The 14811-nt window shown below is 45.9% G+C and overlaps 1 protein-coding gene across 2 annotated transcripts in view; it reads right to left on the bottom strand.

Moving 5' to 3' along the window:
• Positions 1-470: 470 nt before the first annotated feature.
• The window catches only part of CREG2 (cellular repressor of E1A stimulated genes 2), a 39988-nt gene continuing 25647 nt past the window's right edge, over positions 471-14811 (bottom strand). The window contains exons 3-4 of one of the 2 annotated variants that reach the window (XM_005575103.5): positions 6067-6180; positions 471-1568 (exon numbers count right to left, since the gene is read on the bottom strand). In XM_005575103.5, the coding sequence (XP_005575160.2) occupies positions 1421-1568; positions 6067-6180 (262 nt within the window). In that variant the 3' untranslated portion in view covers positions 471-1420. The remainder of the gene's footprint in view (positions 1569-6066; positions 6181-14811) is intronic. The other variant, XM_005575104.5, reaches the window with a different exon arrangement.

Below are 14811 nucleotides of genomic sequence, written 5' to 3' on the forward strand. Positions count from 1 at the left end.
CATAGGTCCATGTAGGCCTTAGAAGTGTACACAGGTACAGTCTAATTTCTTGAAAACACTAGGAGCTCCTACATATAATATGTAGAAAATTTTAAATCTATAGTAAGAATCAAATTTCAGAGACTTTTTTTTTTCCCCCCAAAAACAAGAAACATCATCTCCAGGCAAGCTAGTCCTTCTTTTTTACAATCACTTCACTGATTTTCCTGGTTCAATTTCTACCCGTGCATTTCAATAACTCTTTTGTTGTTAAAACTGGACGTCTTCTAGGAGCCACTCCACCCGTGTCTGCAGTGAGCTGTCTGGGATGTGGACTCAGCCTCTCTGAGTCTAGTTTTCTTGTCTGTAAGAGCCAATGATGACGTGCAGCTCATTGGTTGCAGGGCTTAAATGAGATGGCTTCTGCTGAGGGCCTGGCCCCGGGCTGGGCAGGCAGTGGGCCCTCAGTTACTGGCTTCCTTTCTTCCTTCTGTAACATGCTGTCTTTACTTTCCCAGCTTCACCCTCTCCCCTCTCTGCTTTCCCCACCACAGAATGGGGAGCTTCTTATTTCGGATGCCCCTGTTCATGCATGAGAGAGGGGAACCCTTGCCAGAGGTATGAGCAGCAGGGATCTGGGGAGCTTCATGTCAAAGCTGCTCCTTTCTCTTTTTTTTTTTTTTTTTTTTTTTTGAGACGGAGTCTCACGCTGTTGCCCAGGCTGGAGTGCAGTGGCGCGATCTCGGCTCACTGCAAGCTCCACCTCCCGGGTTCCCACCTGCCATGGCTGCTTACATAGAGAAGGGCTGTGCACAAAGCATCCTGTGTTCTTACACTGCTTTCACGTCATGGTGGGAAAAAAGTTGCATAAGTGACCAGTACCTTCTAGCCAATATGACCTAATAATGCATCTGCAATCCACCAGCAGAAGGAGTAATCCACGGACACACAGTCCTCCACCCTCACCCTAAAAACAATATGGTGGCTGCGTGATGCACAGTCAGCTCCTTCGTGGTCACGATGAGCTTAGAACCAAGACTGCGTTTGGCACAGCAAGCGACAAAGACACTCTCACAATACAAAGCAATCACGTTGTAGGTACAGGCATTGTCTTTTCTTAAAGAGTGAAACAACAATGATCTCAAAACGTCATTTTGACCACCAGCTATTATATGATTTCTGAATAGGTGAGTCTGGACTGAATACAATGGAATAAAGACTATCTACGTGAAGTATCCGTGTGAGTTGGAGATCTGCAAATGACCACTTTAATCTCAAATCTAGCACAGAGTTCCCTGTTCACCCTCTCTCATTCTGCTGCGGGGATGGCAGGGCTGCTACGAACCCTTCAACAAAGAGACAGTGGTCAATGGCTGTCTGGCTGCATCACTGAAAAGGTTTTTATTTAAGTGCAAACACCAAGGACTTTCTTCTTACTCCATCAGGCCTTTCTGGGAACTGCTTTGAAATATTCCTCCTTTGAAATATTGGATACGCCTCCATACCATTTCAGAAGCCAGATATGTTCTATCCTCATCTTCATAAAGAACCATTCATATTGACGAGGCCACTTCCTCATCCCTGGGTGCCTGTAGGAATAAAGAGAGACCACAGTAAAGCTGCTCTTATCAGAGGAGTGCACGCTGGGCCAAGTCATAGGACCTCCAGACTCCAGGCCTCATTTGGGCTGACAGCTGCTCAGAGGCAAAACTAGGGAGCTGAGTGTCAGTGCCTGGGACCACCAAAGGAAGTCAGGGACTGTAGACCTTAGCCCAGTGGCTAGAGGCTCAAGTCGTGGGCCAGGCTCCTTGGTGTGAATCTCAGTTCAACTGCTGATGAGCCGTGACGCCAGTGGGCTGTCGGCACTCTCAAGCGTCTGTCTCATCACCTGTCACGTGGGGTGATGTTGACGGGGCTTTTCATAGGGCGGTGTGGGGAAGCAGGCAATGAACCACATATACAACACCCGCAGAGAGTGAGTGCTCAGTGGAGGCTGGCTACCATTATTAGGAAACAAAGAAAGGCTTTATGCATCTCTATATGAAATGTTAACAGAATGGTGAGCCTGTGAAACCAGCTTGTTCATGGGAAGATTTCTAGTCGTGCAGCAGGCTGAGAGCTACTAGGGCAAGTGAGAGCCAGCTGGAGTTGACAGGCAACGTCACATCCCGTCTTGTGCTGCTGACTGACTTGCCTCTCCCCCATGCATACCCCTAAACATGCTGCGGTATCATTGAGGGCAGGGGCTGTGGCTCACTTCTTTCTTTTATAACTTCATAAAAATTTCCTTTATCTCTAAAAATGTTATAGACATAATTCAAAGACCAAGTCCAAACTGGGAAAAACATTTATTACAAAGCAAATGCATAATAGGTTGATGATCTTTATTTATTTTATTTTATTTTTATTTATTTATTTATTTTGAGACAGAGTCTTGCTCTGTCACCCAGGCTGGAGTGCAGTGGCCGGATCTCAGCTCACTGCAAGCTCCTCCTCTTGGGTTCATGCCATTCTCCTGCCTCAGCCTCCCGAGTAGCTGGGACTACAGGCACCCGCCACCTCGCTGGCTAGTTTTTTGTATTTTTCAGTAGAGACGGGGTTTCACCATGTCAGCCAGGATGGTCTCGATCTCCTGACCTCGTGATCCACCCGTCTCGGCCTCCCAAGTGCTGGGATTACAGGCTTGAGCCACCGCGCCTGGCCTGATGATCTTTATTTATTAAAAAAAATTTTTTTTTTTAGAGATAGGATCTTGCTCTGTTGCCCTGGCTGGAGTGCAGGGGCGGGATCACAGCTCACTGCAGCCTTGACCTCCTGGGCTCAAGCGATCCTCCTGCCTCAGCCTCATGAGTAGCATGCCACCATGCCTGGCTAATAAAAAAAAAAATTTTTTTTTGGTAGAGATGCAGTCTCACTATGTTGCCCAGGCTGGTCTTGAACTCCTGGCCTCAAGCAATCCTTCTGCCTCAGCCTTCCAAAGTGCTGGAATTATAGGTGTGTGCCACCACACCCAGTCAATCATCTTTTTGAAGAACAATTTATTTTGAAACAATAATAAACATACAGGGAAGTTGAAAGTACAGTATCCAAAACTGTTTTGTTTTCTTAATCCATTTGAACAAAAGTTGCTGATCTGATGCCATAACACCCCAAATATTATGCAGCCAAGATAGTAACATGATTTTTGTTGTTTTAAGAAACCTACTTTTGTACTGATAACTGGAACAAAGTTTGATACCTGGAAGTGGTGCTGGTGCGACAAACCCTAATCCATGGGGCACTGGCTTTGGGCCCAGGCCGTGGGTGGAAGCTGGAAGGACCCTGAGGAGACCGACAGTGAGCGCTTATAAAAAGGTAGTGCCTGGCTGGGTGGAGTGGTTCACGCCTGTCATCCCAGCACTTTGAGAGGCTGAGGCGGGAGGATAACATGAGGCCAGGAGTTCGAGACCATCCTGGACAACATGGCAAAACCCCTTCTCTACTAAAAATACAAAAATTAGCCAGGCGTGGTGGTGCACACCTGTAACCCCAGCTACTCGGAAGGCTGAGGCACAAGAATCACTTGAACCAGGGAGGCAGAGCTTGCAGTGAGCCGAGATCGTGCCACTGCACTCCAGCCTGGGCGACAGACTGAGACTCTGCCTCCAAAAAAGGTCGTGCCTGTGGGTAGTCCCAGCTACTCAGGAGGCTGAGGCAAGAAGATCCCTTGAGCCCAGGACTTGAAGGCTGCAGTGAAATATGATCACGCCACTGAACTCCAGCCTGCACAAAAGAAAAAGACCTTGTCTCTAAAATTAAAAATAAAAGCAGAGAAAGGCTACTGAAAGCTGGAGGTAAGGGGACCTACATTATGTAGCGGTAGGCAGACTTGGCAATGCTGTTGTCTACAGTTATGTGGAAAATAGGAAATGTTCACATCCTTTACCCACTTTTTGATGGGGTTGTTTGTTTTTTTCTTGTAAATTTGTTTAAGTTCCTTTTCGATTCTGGATATTAGACCTTTGTCAGATGGGTAGATGGAAAACATTTTCACCCATTCTGTAGGTTGCCTGTTCACTCTGATGATAGCTTCTTTTGCTGTGCAGAAGCTCTTTAGTTTAATTAGATCCCATTTATCAATTTTGGCTTTTGTTGCAATTGCTTTTGGTGTTTCAGTCATGAAGCAAAAGAAGACATTTATGCAGCCAACAAGTATATGAAACAAAGCTCATCATCACTGGTCGTTAGAGAAATGCAAATCAAAACCACAGTGAGATACCATCTCATGGCAGCTAGAATGGCAATCATTAAAAAGTCAGGAAACAACAGATGCTGGCGAGGCTGAGGAGAAATAGAAATGCTTTTACACTGTTGGTGGGAATGTAAATTACTTCAACCAGTGTGGTGATTCCTTAAGGATCTAGAACCAGAAATACCATTTGACCCAGCAATCTCATTACTGCATATATACCCAAAGGATTATAAATCATTCTACTGTAAAGACACATGTGCACGTATGTTTATTGCAGCACTATTTACAATAGTGACTTGGAACCAACCCAAATGCCCATCAGTAATAGACTAGATAAAGAAAATGTGGCACATATACCCCATGGAATACTATGTAGCCATAGAAAAGGATGAGTTCATGTCCTTTGCGGGGACATGGATGAAGCTGGAAGCCATCATCCTCAGCAAACTAACACTGGAACAGAAAACTAAACACCGCATGTTCTCACTCATAAGTGGGAGTTGAACAATGAGAACACGCGGACACAGGGAGGGGAACATCACACACCTGGGGCCTGTTGGGGGGTGGGGGCAAGGGGATGAAAAACATTAGGACACATACCTAATGTAGGGGGGCTTAAAACCTAGATGACGGGTACAGCAAACCACCATGGCACATGTATACCTATGTAACAAACCCGCACATTCTGCACATGTATCCCAGTACTTAAAATAAAAATTAAAAACAAGAAAATAGGAAATGAACTTAATGAACCCACTGATCTAGGGAAGATTCTGGCCTCTTCTCATTGCTTATAATAACATGTGAAAGAAGAGAGGAACTCAAGAACTAGAGTTGAGTTTAAAAGCTAGCAATAAAAAATAAAAATAAAAAATAAAAACGTTTGTGCGTGCACACACACACACACACACATCATCTGTTTCTTTAAGTATTGAAAGCCATGAGCTCATGTGACCATATCCAATCCCAGTAATTCTAGTTTTCTCTGATTGTGCCTTTAGCCCTTTTCTGTGTCCTTACAAGGCTTGCTTATTCACCGCATCCATGTGTGCAGGATCTTCCTCTTCCCGTGGGGTTGTGGATCGCCCCTCCAGCTCAACACTTGCCTTCGTGTTACCCTCCCTCTACTGCAGACCAATGCCTTCTAGCCTGTTTCCATCGCTGCACCAGCCCGCACCCCAGCTCCGAGCCTCCATTTCTGGCTGCCCCTGCATGGACACCTGTGGAAAGGCCACCCCGCGTGTGTGCGCCATCCTCAGCTTGTACAAGCTCTGACTCCAGGCTGGGCCGCCCTCTCACTTGTGTGGACCCCTACAGCAGTGGTTCTCAAACTGTAGCATGCACATCAATTTCCTGCAGATGCCTTTTACAATACAGATTTCTGAGCCTTGTTTCCGGAGAGTTTGATCCAGTAAGCAGGTGGAGGTGGGGTCCGTAAAACTGCATCTAAGTCAGCATCCTACTGATTTAAGGGTGAGAACACCACACTGCGAAACGCTGTGCTGGCATCCCCAGCAGGCAATGTGCTTTGTTTCAAGTGGATGCTTGAAAATGTTTGTGGTGTTGACGAGAAAGGCCCAGCTCTTTTCAAGGCAAGGCAGGGCATTGTCAAAGGTTGGAAGTAGGTAGCAATTGTACCTGGAATAGCTCAGTGCGGTGCTCTCCAGAGGCATTCACCTGGCTTCTGCTGCCACTGCTAGTGATCTCCACAGCCAGGCTAGCTTGGTCCTATTACCACTGAAGGGCAGTGGAGACTAATCACTGTCATTGCATCAGAGGCATCAAATGGCACAGTCTGACCTCGGCTTATTATTATTGTGTATTTCTAGGCATAAAATTTTAAAGCATTTACACACCTGGAAAACATGGCTTGCTTGGCAAATTCTACTTCTTCTGGAGACACTGCGATCATCTGGCCAGTGAGTGTTACCCGGACACATTGGGGATCTTCCGGGTCAACAATGTTTTTTCTGCATGTGAAAAACATTTTTCGTATATCAGAACAAGGATAGCACATCAGCTGGCAATTCTAACAATTTTATAAAATTAAAAATAGTACTCACATTCCTGGTTATATCATTCAGGTTATGTGATGGATAGTTACTTTAAAATACCCAGGCCTTGTAATAGGTGTGCTTGTGTAGGTTAGATATCAGTCTGCATTCTGGGGCAGTGAGATAACATCCGAAGCACCCTAGTCAAAAGTGCTCATTTGAGGGTGGAGGAAATTGAGACAGGAAAGTTTCCTGACTCCCTCGAGGGGCTTGGGACAGTGGGGCAGGGTGGGGTTTTTTTGGGGAGTGGGGGTGCTTGTTTTGCTGAGCTCAAACCCCTTGCAGGAGGGGGAGTACACAGGCGAGCAGGTGCATGAGCTGGGGCGAGTGCCCTTTTTAGGCAGGAATGAACCCCTTACCAAGTTGTCCACAAACTCTGGAGCCCCAGAGGGCATGTATTACAAACAATGCTCTTTTAGTGGTTGCCATCAGCAGATGGCTTAGTGTTAACCAGCTCAGTGGTGAGTCGGGGTGACATACACCCTGATCTCTTGGTACCCGGCTTCTTGTCCGGCATCCGGGAAGAATCGGGTCATACAGACTTAAAGACTGGTGAGTGCAGAGGTTTTATGAGGCAGTGGAAGTGGCTCTCAGTAGAAGAACAGCTGGAAAGGGGTTGGTGCAGGAAGGTGATCTTTCGCTGAGACCTGGCCATCTCCAGCCAGGCTCCTCTCCAAAGTCGTGCCGTCTGAAGTTAAGCTGTATCTATCCATCCTCTCTGACTCTCAGTTGCTGCTTCTCAAAGTCTGGCTGCTTTTCCGTCTGCCAGCTGCTGTCTGAGGTTTACATGGGCACAGGATGTGGGGGCAGGGCAGGCCAAAAAGCAACATTCAGGCTCAAAAACAGGAATGCCTGTTCTCATTCAGGGCTTCAGGTCCAGGCTTGAGGGTGGAGCCCTCGCCAGGGACCCTGCCCCCGTTCCTATCAAAATGGGGAGTTATTATTCAAAGGGAATGATGTTTCAGTTCTGCTACGAATAAGTGCTAGAGATCTGCTATACAACATAAGAGTTCACAAAATAATATTGTGCATGTAAAAATTTACTAAGAGGGTAGATCTCATGTTAGGTGAGTTTTCTTTTCTTTTTTTTTTTTTTTTTTTGAGACGGAGTCTCGCTCTGTCACCCAGGCTGGAGTGCAGTGGCGCGATCTCGGCTCACTGCAAGCTCCGCCTCCCGGGTTCACGCCATTCTCCTGGCTCAGCCTTCCGAGTAGCTGGGACTACAGGCGCCCACAACCGCGCCCGGCTAATTTTTTGTAGTTTTAGTAGAGATGGGGTTTCACCGTGGTCTCGATCTCCTGACCTTGTGATCCGCCTGCCTCGGCCTCCCAAAGTGCTGGGATTACAGGCGTAAGCCACCGCGCCGGGCTCTTTTTTTTTTTTTTTTTTTAACTGCAGAAACAAAACACATCAAATGGACACAAGAAAACTTCGGCAGGTGTTGGATGTGTGTGTAATATGAGTGGCATCCCTGGAGTAGCGCAATGCATCTGTTTGGATCCAGCAGTGACTGGAATAAGGGCTTTCAAATATTGCCATCAGAACCTGCACTGGAGGGTCCCTTAATCAGCAGAAAGTGTATTAGAAATAATAAGAACAGTAGTGTGTGATCGCATTTGTGACTGCTTGCTAAGAAATGTTTCTGCGGTGACAGAGTTATCCTAAGACGTGTTTCCATTTTAAAGGTCACCTGGCAGTGAGGATGTGGGGAAGAAAACTTTTTCTTCTTCTTTTTTTTTTTTTTTTTTGAGACAGAGTCTTACTCTGTCACCCACGCTGGAGTGCAGTGGTGAAATCTCGGCTCACTGCAACTTGTGCCACCCGGGTTCAAGCAATTCTCCTGCCTCAGCCTCTCGAGTAGCTGGGATTACAGGTGCCAGCAACCATGCCCACCTAATTTTTTTTTTTTTTTTTTGTGAGACAGAGTCTCAGTCTGTCGCCCAGGCTGGAGAGCAGTGGTGCAATCTTGACTCACTGCAACCTCCGCGTCCCAGGTTCAAGCAATTCTCCTGCCCCAGCCTCCCGAGTAGCGGGGACTACAGGCACGTTCTACCACACCCAGCTAATTTTTGTATTTTTAGTAGAGACGGGGTTTCACCATATTGGGCAAGCTGGTCTCAAACTCCTGACCTTGTGGTTCACCTCCCTCGGCCTCCCAAAGTGCTGGGATTATAGGCTTGAGCCACTGTACTTGGCCCAATTTTTGTATTTTTAATAGAGATGGTATTTCACCATGTTGGTCAGGCTGGTCTTGAACTCTTGACCTCAGGTGATCCACCCACCTCAGCCTCCCATAGTGCTGGGATGACAGGCATGAGCCACCGTGCCTGGCCTGTGGGGAAGGGAACTTAAAGCTCTCACCTACCTCTAATCATGTCAGGGTGCCTATTTCTGGAAGAAGCATAAACAAGAGAATCTGATTCTCCAAATGTCGTTCAGATAGTGGCTTCATGTAAATCCACAAGGGAAAGCTCTTCTTGGCCACAGCTTGTGCCTTATGCTGTTGCAAGCTGTGTCCATAAGTGTTTGGGAAGATGGTTCAAGGATAAGGCAGCACAATGATAATATCAGTCACTTACATTCACATAGTGTTTCTGGTATTTCTAAAAGGCTTGTATATTCCATCATCTGCTGCTGTAGTAAGATTTGTCAATTTTTATACCAAGGACATTTGTACATCACCTCATTTTGTTTGAGCTTCATGACAACCTTAGGAGGTTTTATTATTAACCCCTGTTTAGAAGTAAGAAAAGTGAGACTCAGAGGATTTAAGTTGTCCAGGGCCATGGTGCTCACAGGGGTGCAGCCAGGCCTGTAGGACCCTATCTTAGGTCCTCTGGTCTCAAGTAGAAAGCTAGGCTACCTCCCAGCTACTTGGGAGGCTGAGGCGGGAGAATGGCATGAACCCGGGAGGCGGAGCTTGCAGTGAGCCGAGATTGCGCCACTGCATTCCAGCCTGGGTGACTGAGTGAGACTCCGTCTCAAAAAAAAAAAAAAAAAAAAAAAAAAAAAAAAGCTAGGCTACTTGTCATCTGGTCAGAGTCTCACTGTCTCCCAGGCTGGCATGCAGTGATGTGATCTCAGCTCACTGCAACCTCTGCCTCCCGGGTTCAAGCGATTCTCCTGCCTCAGTTTCCCAAATAGCTGGGATTACAGGCTCACACCACCATGCCCGGCTAAGTTTTATATTTTTAACGGAGGTGCAGTTTCACCATGTTGGCCAGGCTGGTCTCAAACTCCTGACTTCAAGTGATCCACTTGCCTCGGCCTCCCAAAGTGTTGGGATTACAGGCGTGAGCCACCGCATCTGGCCCCATCTGGTCCCTTATATCTGGGTATATCCCAGACTTGACCCCTCCTCTATCTCCCAGATCCAATCAGTCCCCAAGGTTTATAGATTCTTTATCCCAATATCTGATTATAAACTTTTAAATATCATGCTAGGACATTTTCTCAAAAGCTTGCCTTGGAGGTAAAAAAAAAAAAAAAATACTACCACATGAGAAAAAAAGAGCCTGTTGCATAGAATTGTTTATGATGGCAAAAATTGGAAGTAACCAAAAAGCTTAGCAGTGGGGAAATACAAATATTAAGTTTTATCAATACTATAACATACAGCCTTTAAAATACATGAGATAGAACTATAGGTGTCCATGACAAAGATATAAGTAAAAATGTTACAGGCAGTGAATACGTATGGGTCTGCAGCAACCTCAATTCTTGCCTCCTCGGAAGAAAGAATTCAACTGAGGGGGGGCATAAGGCAGAGTGAGAACTGAGGCAAGTTTTAGAGCAGGAGTGAGAGTGTGTTAAAAAGTTTTAGGGCAGGAATGAAAGGAAGTAAAGTACACTTGGAGGAGGGCCAAGCTGGCCACTTGAGAGATCAAGTACGTGGTTTGACCTTTGACCTAGGGTTTTATACATTGGCACACTTCTGGGGCCTTGCATCCCTTCTCTCTGATTCTTCCCTTGGGGTGGGCTGTCTGCATGTGCAGTGGCCTGCCAGCTCTTGGAGGGGAGCATGTGCAGTGTGTTTATGAACTTGTACACACACTCACTTGAGACGTTCTTCCCTTACCAGTCAAGTCTTCCTATAATGTCACATACCAGTTAAATGCTGCCATTTTGCCTCTTAGTGCACACGTGTGAGCCCACTCACCCAACTCCTGAGATATTAGCAGGAAGTTGCTGATCACCAACTTCAGGTTTTTTCTATCTATTGGGAGACTGCCTTTCCCTGGTACTGGGTGTGACCAATCATTACTTTAGAGAGACAGTTAACAACCACCTGACCACCACCTGATAGTCACCTGACATTCCTGGTCGGGGTAGGAGTGGGCCCTCTCCTGGCCTGCCCGTGTCTGACTAGTTACTTACAGTAACAAAAACAGTTGAAGAAATTTTAAAAATCTCTGGACCCTCAAACTCCTTATGCCAGAGGGAAGGTTAAGTCTAGAGGTTGAGTTATGCAACTCCCTCTTCCAAATAAATCGCTGTTACCAGCATTATGCATCGGCCAGACTCCCAGGGAAAAGGGAAAAGGCCTCAGGGGTCTCCAAATGACTGCCCCCACAGACCATTCATAAGTAAATTTTTTTGCTGGCCTCCCATAAACAAGGACATGCCAATTGTAACTTCAGGTGTGCAATCTAAGTCTAGCTCCTGAAACTAAAGTCTGTTTGATTCCATGCTGATAATGGAATTGACATTCAATTGCAAGCTTATCTTCCCAGGTGCAGAACAAAGACAAGACTAGATCAATCATTCCTCTGCTTACCCAGAGACACTGGCATAATAAATTCTTCCTTTACTCCCTTTTTTTCTTTCAAACATTCACCTTATCCTATGTAAAATGTTGATTTACCAGGCACTAACTAAAGTCTCACAAAGATATAACCATTGCCTTACCACCTACCTGCCTCTCTTCCTACATGCCTTTCTCCCCTTTAAGAAAATGTACAAATACTAAACCTCCTGAAAACCTCTTCAGGAAAACAGCCACAGATAGGTCTGTGGCTTGCATGTTCCTGGACATGCCCAGAGGTTGGCTTAATAAATCTAAACTGACTGAGACACTTGCTTCAGTGACTCATTTTGGTTAACAGGAAAAATATGTGCTGTGCGGCTCCATTAAAAGAAGAAAGAAAGGGCTGGGTGTGGTGGCTCACACCTGTAATCCTAGTAGGGGAGAAGACCACCCCTCATATTGTCTTATGCCCAATTTCTGCCTCCAAAGAATGAAGAAGTAAAAACTAAAAGGCAGAAATGAAATCCACAGGCAGATAGCCTGGCACCACACCCTGGGCCTGGTAGTTAAATATCGACCCTTGATCTAATCAGTTATGTTATCTATAGATTACAGACATTGTATAGAAAAGCACTGTGAAAATCCCTGTCCTGTTCTGTTCCATTCTAATTACCAGAGCATGCAGCCCCCAGTCACGTACCCCTGTTTGCTCAATCGATCACGACCCTCTCACGCTGACCCGCTTAGAGCTGTGAGCCCTTAAAAGGGATAGGAATTGCTCACTGGGGGAGCTCGGTTGTTGGAGATGTGAGTCTTGCCGAAGCTCCCGGACGAATAAAGCCCTTCCTTCCTTAACTCAGTGTCTGAGGGGTTTTGTCTGTGGCTTGTCCTGCTACACTAGCATTTTGGGAGCCTGAGGCGGACAGATCACCTAAGGTCAGGAGCTCAAGACCAGCCTGGCCAACATAGGTGAAACTCTATCTCTACTAAAAATACAAAAATTAGCCGGGCATGGTGGTGGGCAGCTGTAATTCCAGTTACTCAGGAGGCTGAGACATGAGAATAGCTTGAACCCGGGAGATGGAAGTTGTAGCGAGCCGAGATTGCACCACTGTGCTCCAGCCTGGCCGACAAAGCAAGACTCAGTCTCAGAAAAAAAAAGAAAAAAAGAAAATTATAATCTGTGATAGATACTGCAAAAATGTGGTTGTTAAGTTATAAACTTTTCTTGTGAGTTAAGAGGAAAGAATGATGGAATGTAATCTACATAACAAAAGCTAAATCTATATCTTTGTACAAATAACTGAGATGCATAGGAGAAAAGAAGTAAAAATTGTAAGAAGAAACTGAATTCACATATATGAAAAATATTTAGAATTTGTGTCTGAATGATACTGTCATTAGTTGCACCCAATTTATTTGTTCACTATTAAAGCTAATTTCTTCATAAAATTGTTCTGTGATGAAAGCAATGAGATTAGCCTTCAGATGTAAGTCATTATAGAATAAGAACACAGTACATTTACATAGGGAGCATTTTTGCTTCTCTACTGTGGGTAATTACATAGAAATAGAAAGGAGATTATATATTTTAAAAAGCAAATAGAAAACTTTGCATTTACACCATGGAAAACCCAGCTAAACTTGGTATCACTTCCTTCTACATGTGGTAGGCAGGCCCCCCAAAGATGTCCACATCCTAATCTCTGGAACATGTGAATATATTCCCTTACATGGCAAAGAGGAAGTCGGTTGCTAATCAGCTGATTTTGGATCGAAGATCATCCTGGAAGGTTTGGCTGAGCCCAAGGCAATCACAAGGATCATTGAGTGGAAAGCGTTGAAGTGATTTGACTGAGAAAGACCCACCTGGCCATGGCTGGCTTCGAATACGGGAGGGGCACAAGCCCTGGGGTGCAGGCAGCCTTTCTCCAGAACAATAACATGATACATCTGGGTTATTTTAAGCCAGTAAAGTGTGGTAATTTTTCACAGCAGCAATAGGAAACTAATATACCATCTAAAGGAATTTGGATGGCAGCCCCACCCTTAGTCACAGGAGTGCAGCACACCTGTGGTTACTGGCAGCTGCGCCCCTGAAATGGCCAGCAAATGCAACACCAACTAGGCGAGAGGGCCCTGAGCACCCTGGGGACCCTGATGCACGCTGTCAATTGGTGAGAGGCTACTTTGGTAAACAGGGGCCACGGGAGGTGTTGCCCCTCCTCTGGGTGACAGATCTCATCTATTGTTGAGGCATCTGCTTCCCTCTCACACACAGCTTTCAGGAACCCTGGTCCATCCCCAGGTCCCGAGAACCTGGACTGCCTAAGCCAACCAGGGTATTCCAGTCCCTGGCTGTAGTGATGGATTCAGGGACTGGCACAACAGCAAGTTTGGTCACGAAAGCTCAAGGGGCTACTGGCTGAGGACTTTCAGAGTGGAACCCCCCCCCAACTCTTCTTTGGAGTCTACCTGGAGAGATGCTCACTTTTGTTGGACATAAACAGGGCAGCATCTGTACCTGGGGAGGGGGGGCGGCTACACTGCATTACAAAGGAGCCACCCTTAAAATGAAACAGACACGACAGGAAAGAGGGAGAGGGAAAAAATCTCATTTGGTTGACATTGTTTAGGCCCTAGGAAAAGCCTTCCTCTGAATTTTTCAGTCAGGTGAACTGTTAAATTTCTCAATTCTTTAAGTCCATATGAGTTTACTTTTCTATTTCTTTCAGCTGAAAGGTTCCTCACTAATTACAGGGCTTCAAGTTTCTGGAGCTCTGTTTGTCTCTATTCTTAGATGTGGTGGAGACATGCCCACCTAATGTTAGATGTATTAATAGCAATCAATGAGCTATTTTTCGTAAAGGCAATGAAGAAGCACCCTGGGGTGTCCCGTTGGGCTACCTCCTGCAACTTGAGCGAGCTTACTTATTTTTATTTGTGTTTCACTGGTGTGGGTGACCCTAGGAGCTGAAGGACAGGGGCTGTGTTGATTGCATCTCTCCTTCAGGCCAGTGGACATTCTTTTGGGTATTTCTCCCCTTTTCACCTGACTTTAGGGTTGGCTACCCATGCCCTGTGAGGATGGATGGGCAGCTTGTAAACCAAGAGGATTCAAGTCTCAAGGGTAGGACCAGAAAAGCCTGATCCATGCTCTCAAAGTGGCCACCTGGGGAGCCCAGAGGGATGTCCTTCCTGCTTGCGGACCCTGCCGGAGAGTGGCAGGAGCCATCCTGGACTGTGACGTCTGCCCTCCGGACCCTGACTGCGCTCACTCATCGAGGCTGGCCTGGTCCCCACCCAGCACTCCACAGGTGTCCTCTACTGGATGAAATGCTTGCATACCCAGCCAGGAGCTTCTTTTAACCTTTTCTATTTTTATTTTGCCTATAACAGAACCTAAAATGGTATATGAAGATTCAATCTAGGGAGTCAAGGGACCAAATATCTGTTCTTAGGGGGTGGGTTTCATGCCCAAGGCATGGATGCCATTGTATTAGGGGTTCCAGAAGCTTCTGAATCGGGAGAATGATCAGTCACAGCACTTTGTATGCAACGGAGTGGATTACATGACCTGGGGAGTCATAAAGGATACAATAAAGCAGTGCTCTCCACTACGTTAAATGATCTCCAATTAAACGTGAAGCTTGCCTTCCAGATAGTTAACCTTCTCGGAGATAAGTAATCCTCCTCTTGCTACAACAATTTCTTTTACACTCATATTTTTATGGGCTACAATTTTGTAAGAGCTTCATAAGGGATGCATTTTTCTAAAAATACATGTAACCTTCCCAAAC

This window comes from Macaca fascicularis, chromosome 13 (assembly GCF_037993035.2).
Source record: "Macaca fascicularis isolate 582-1 chromosome 13, T2T-MFA8v1.1".
Lineage (NCBI taxonomy): Eukaryota > Metazoa > Chordata > Mammalia > Primates > Cercopithecidae > Macaca > Macaca fascicularis.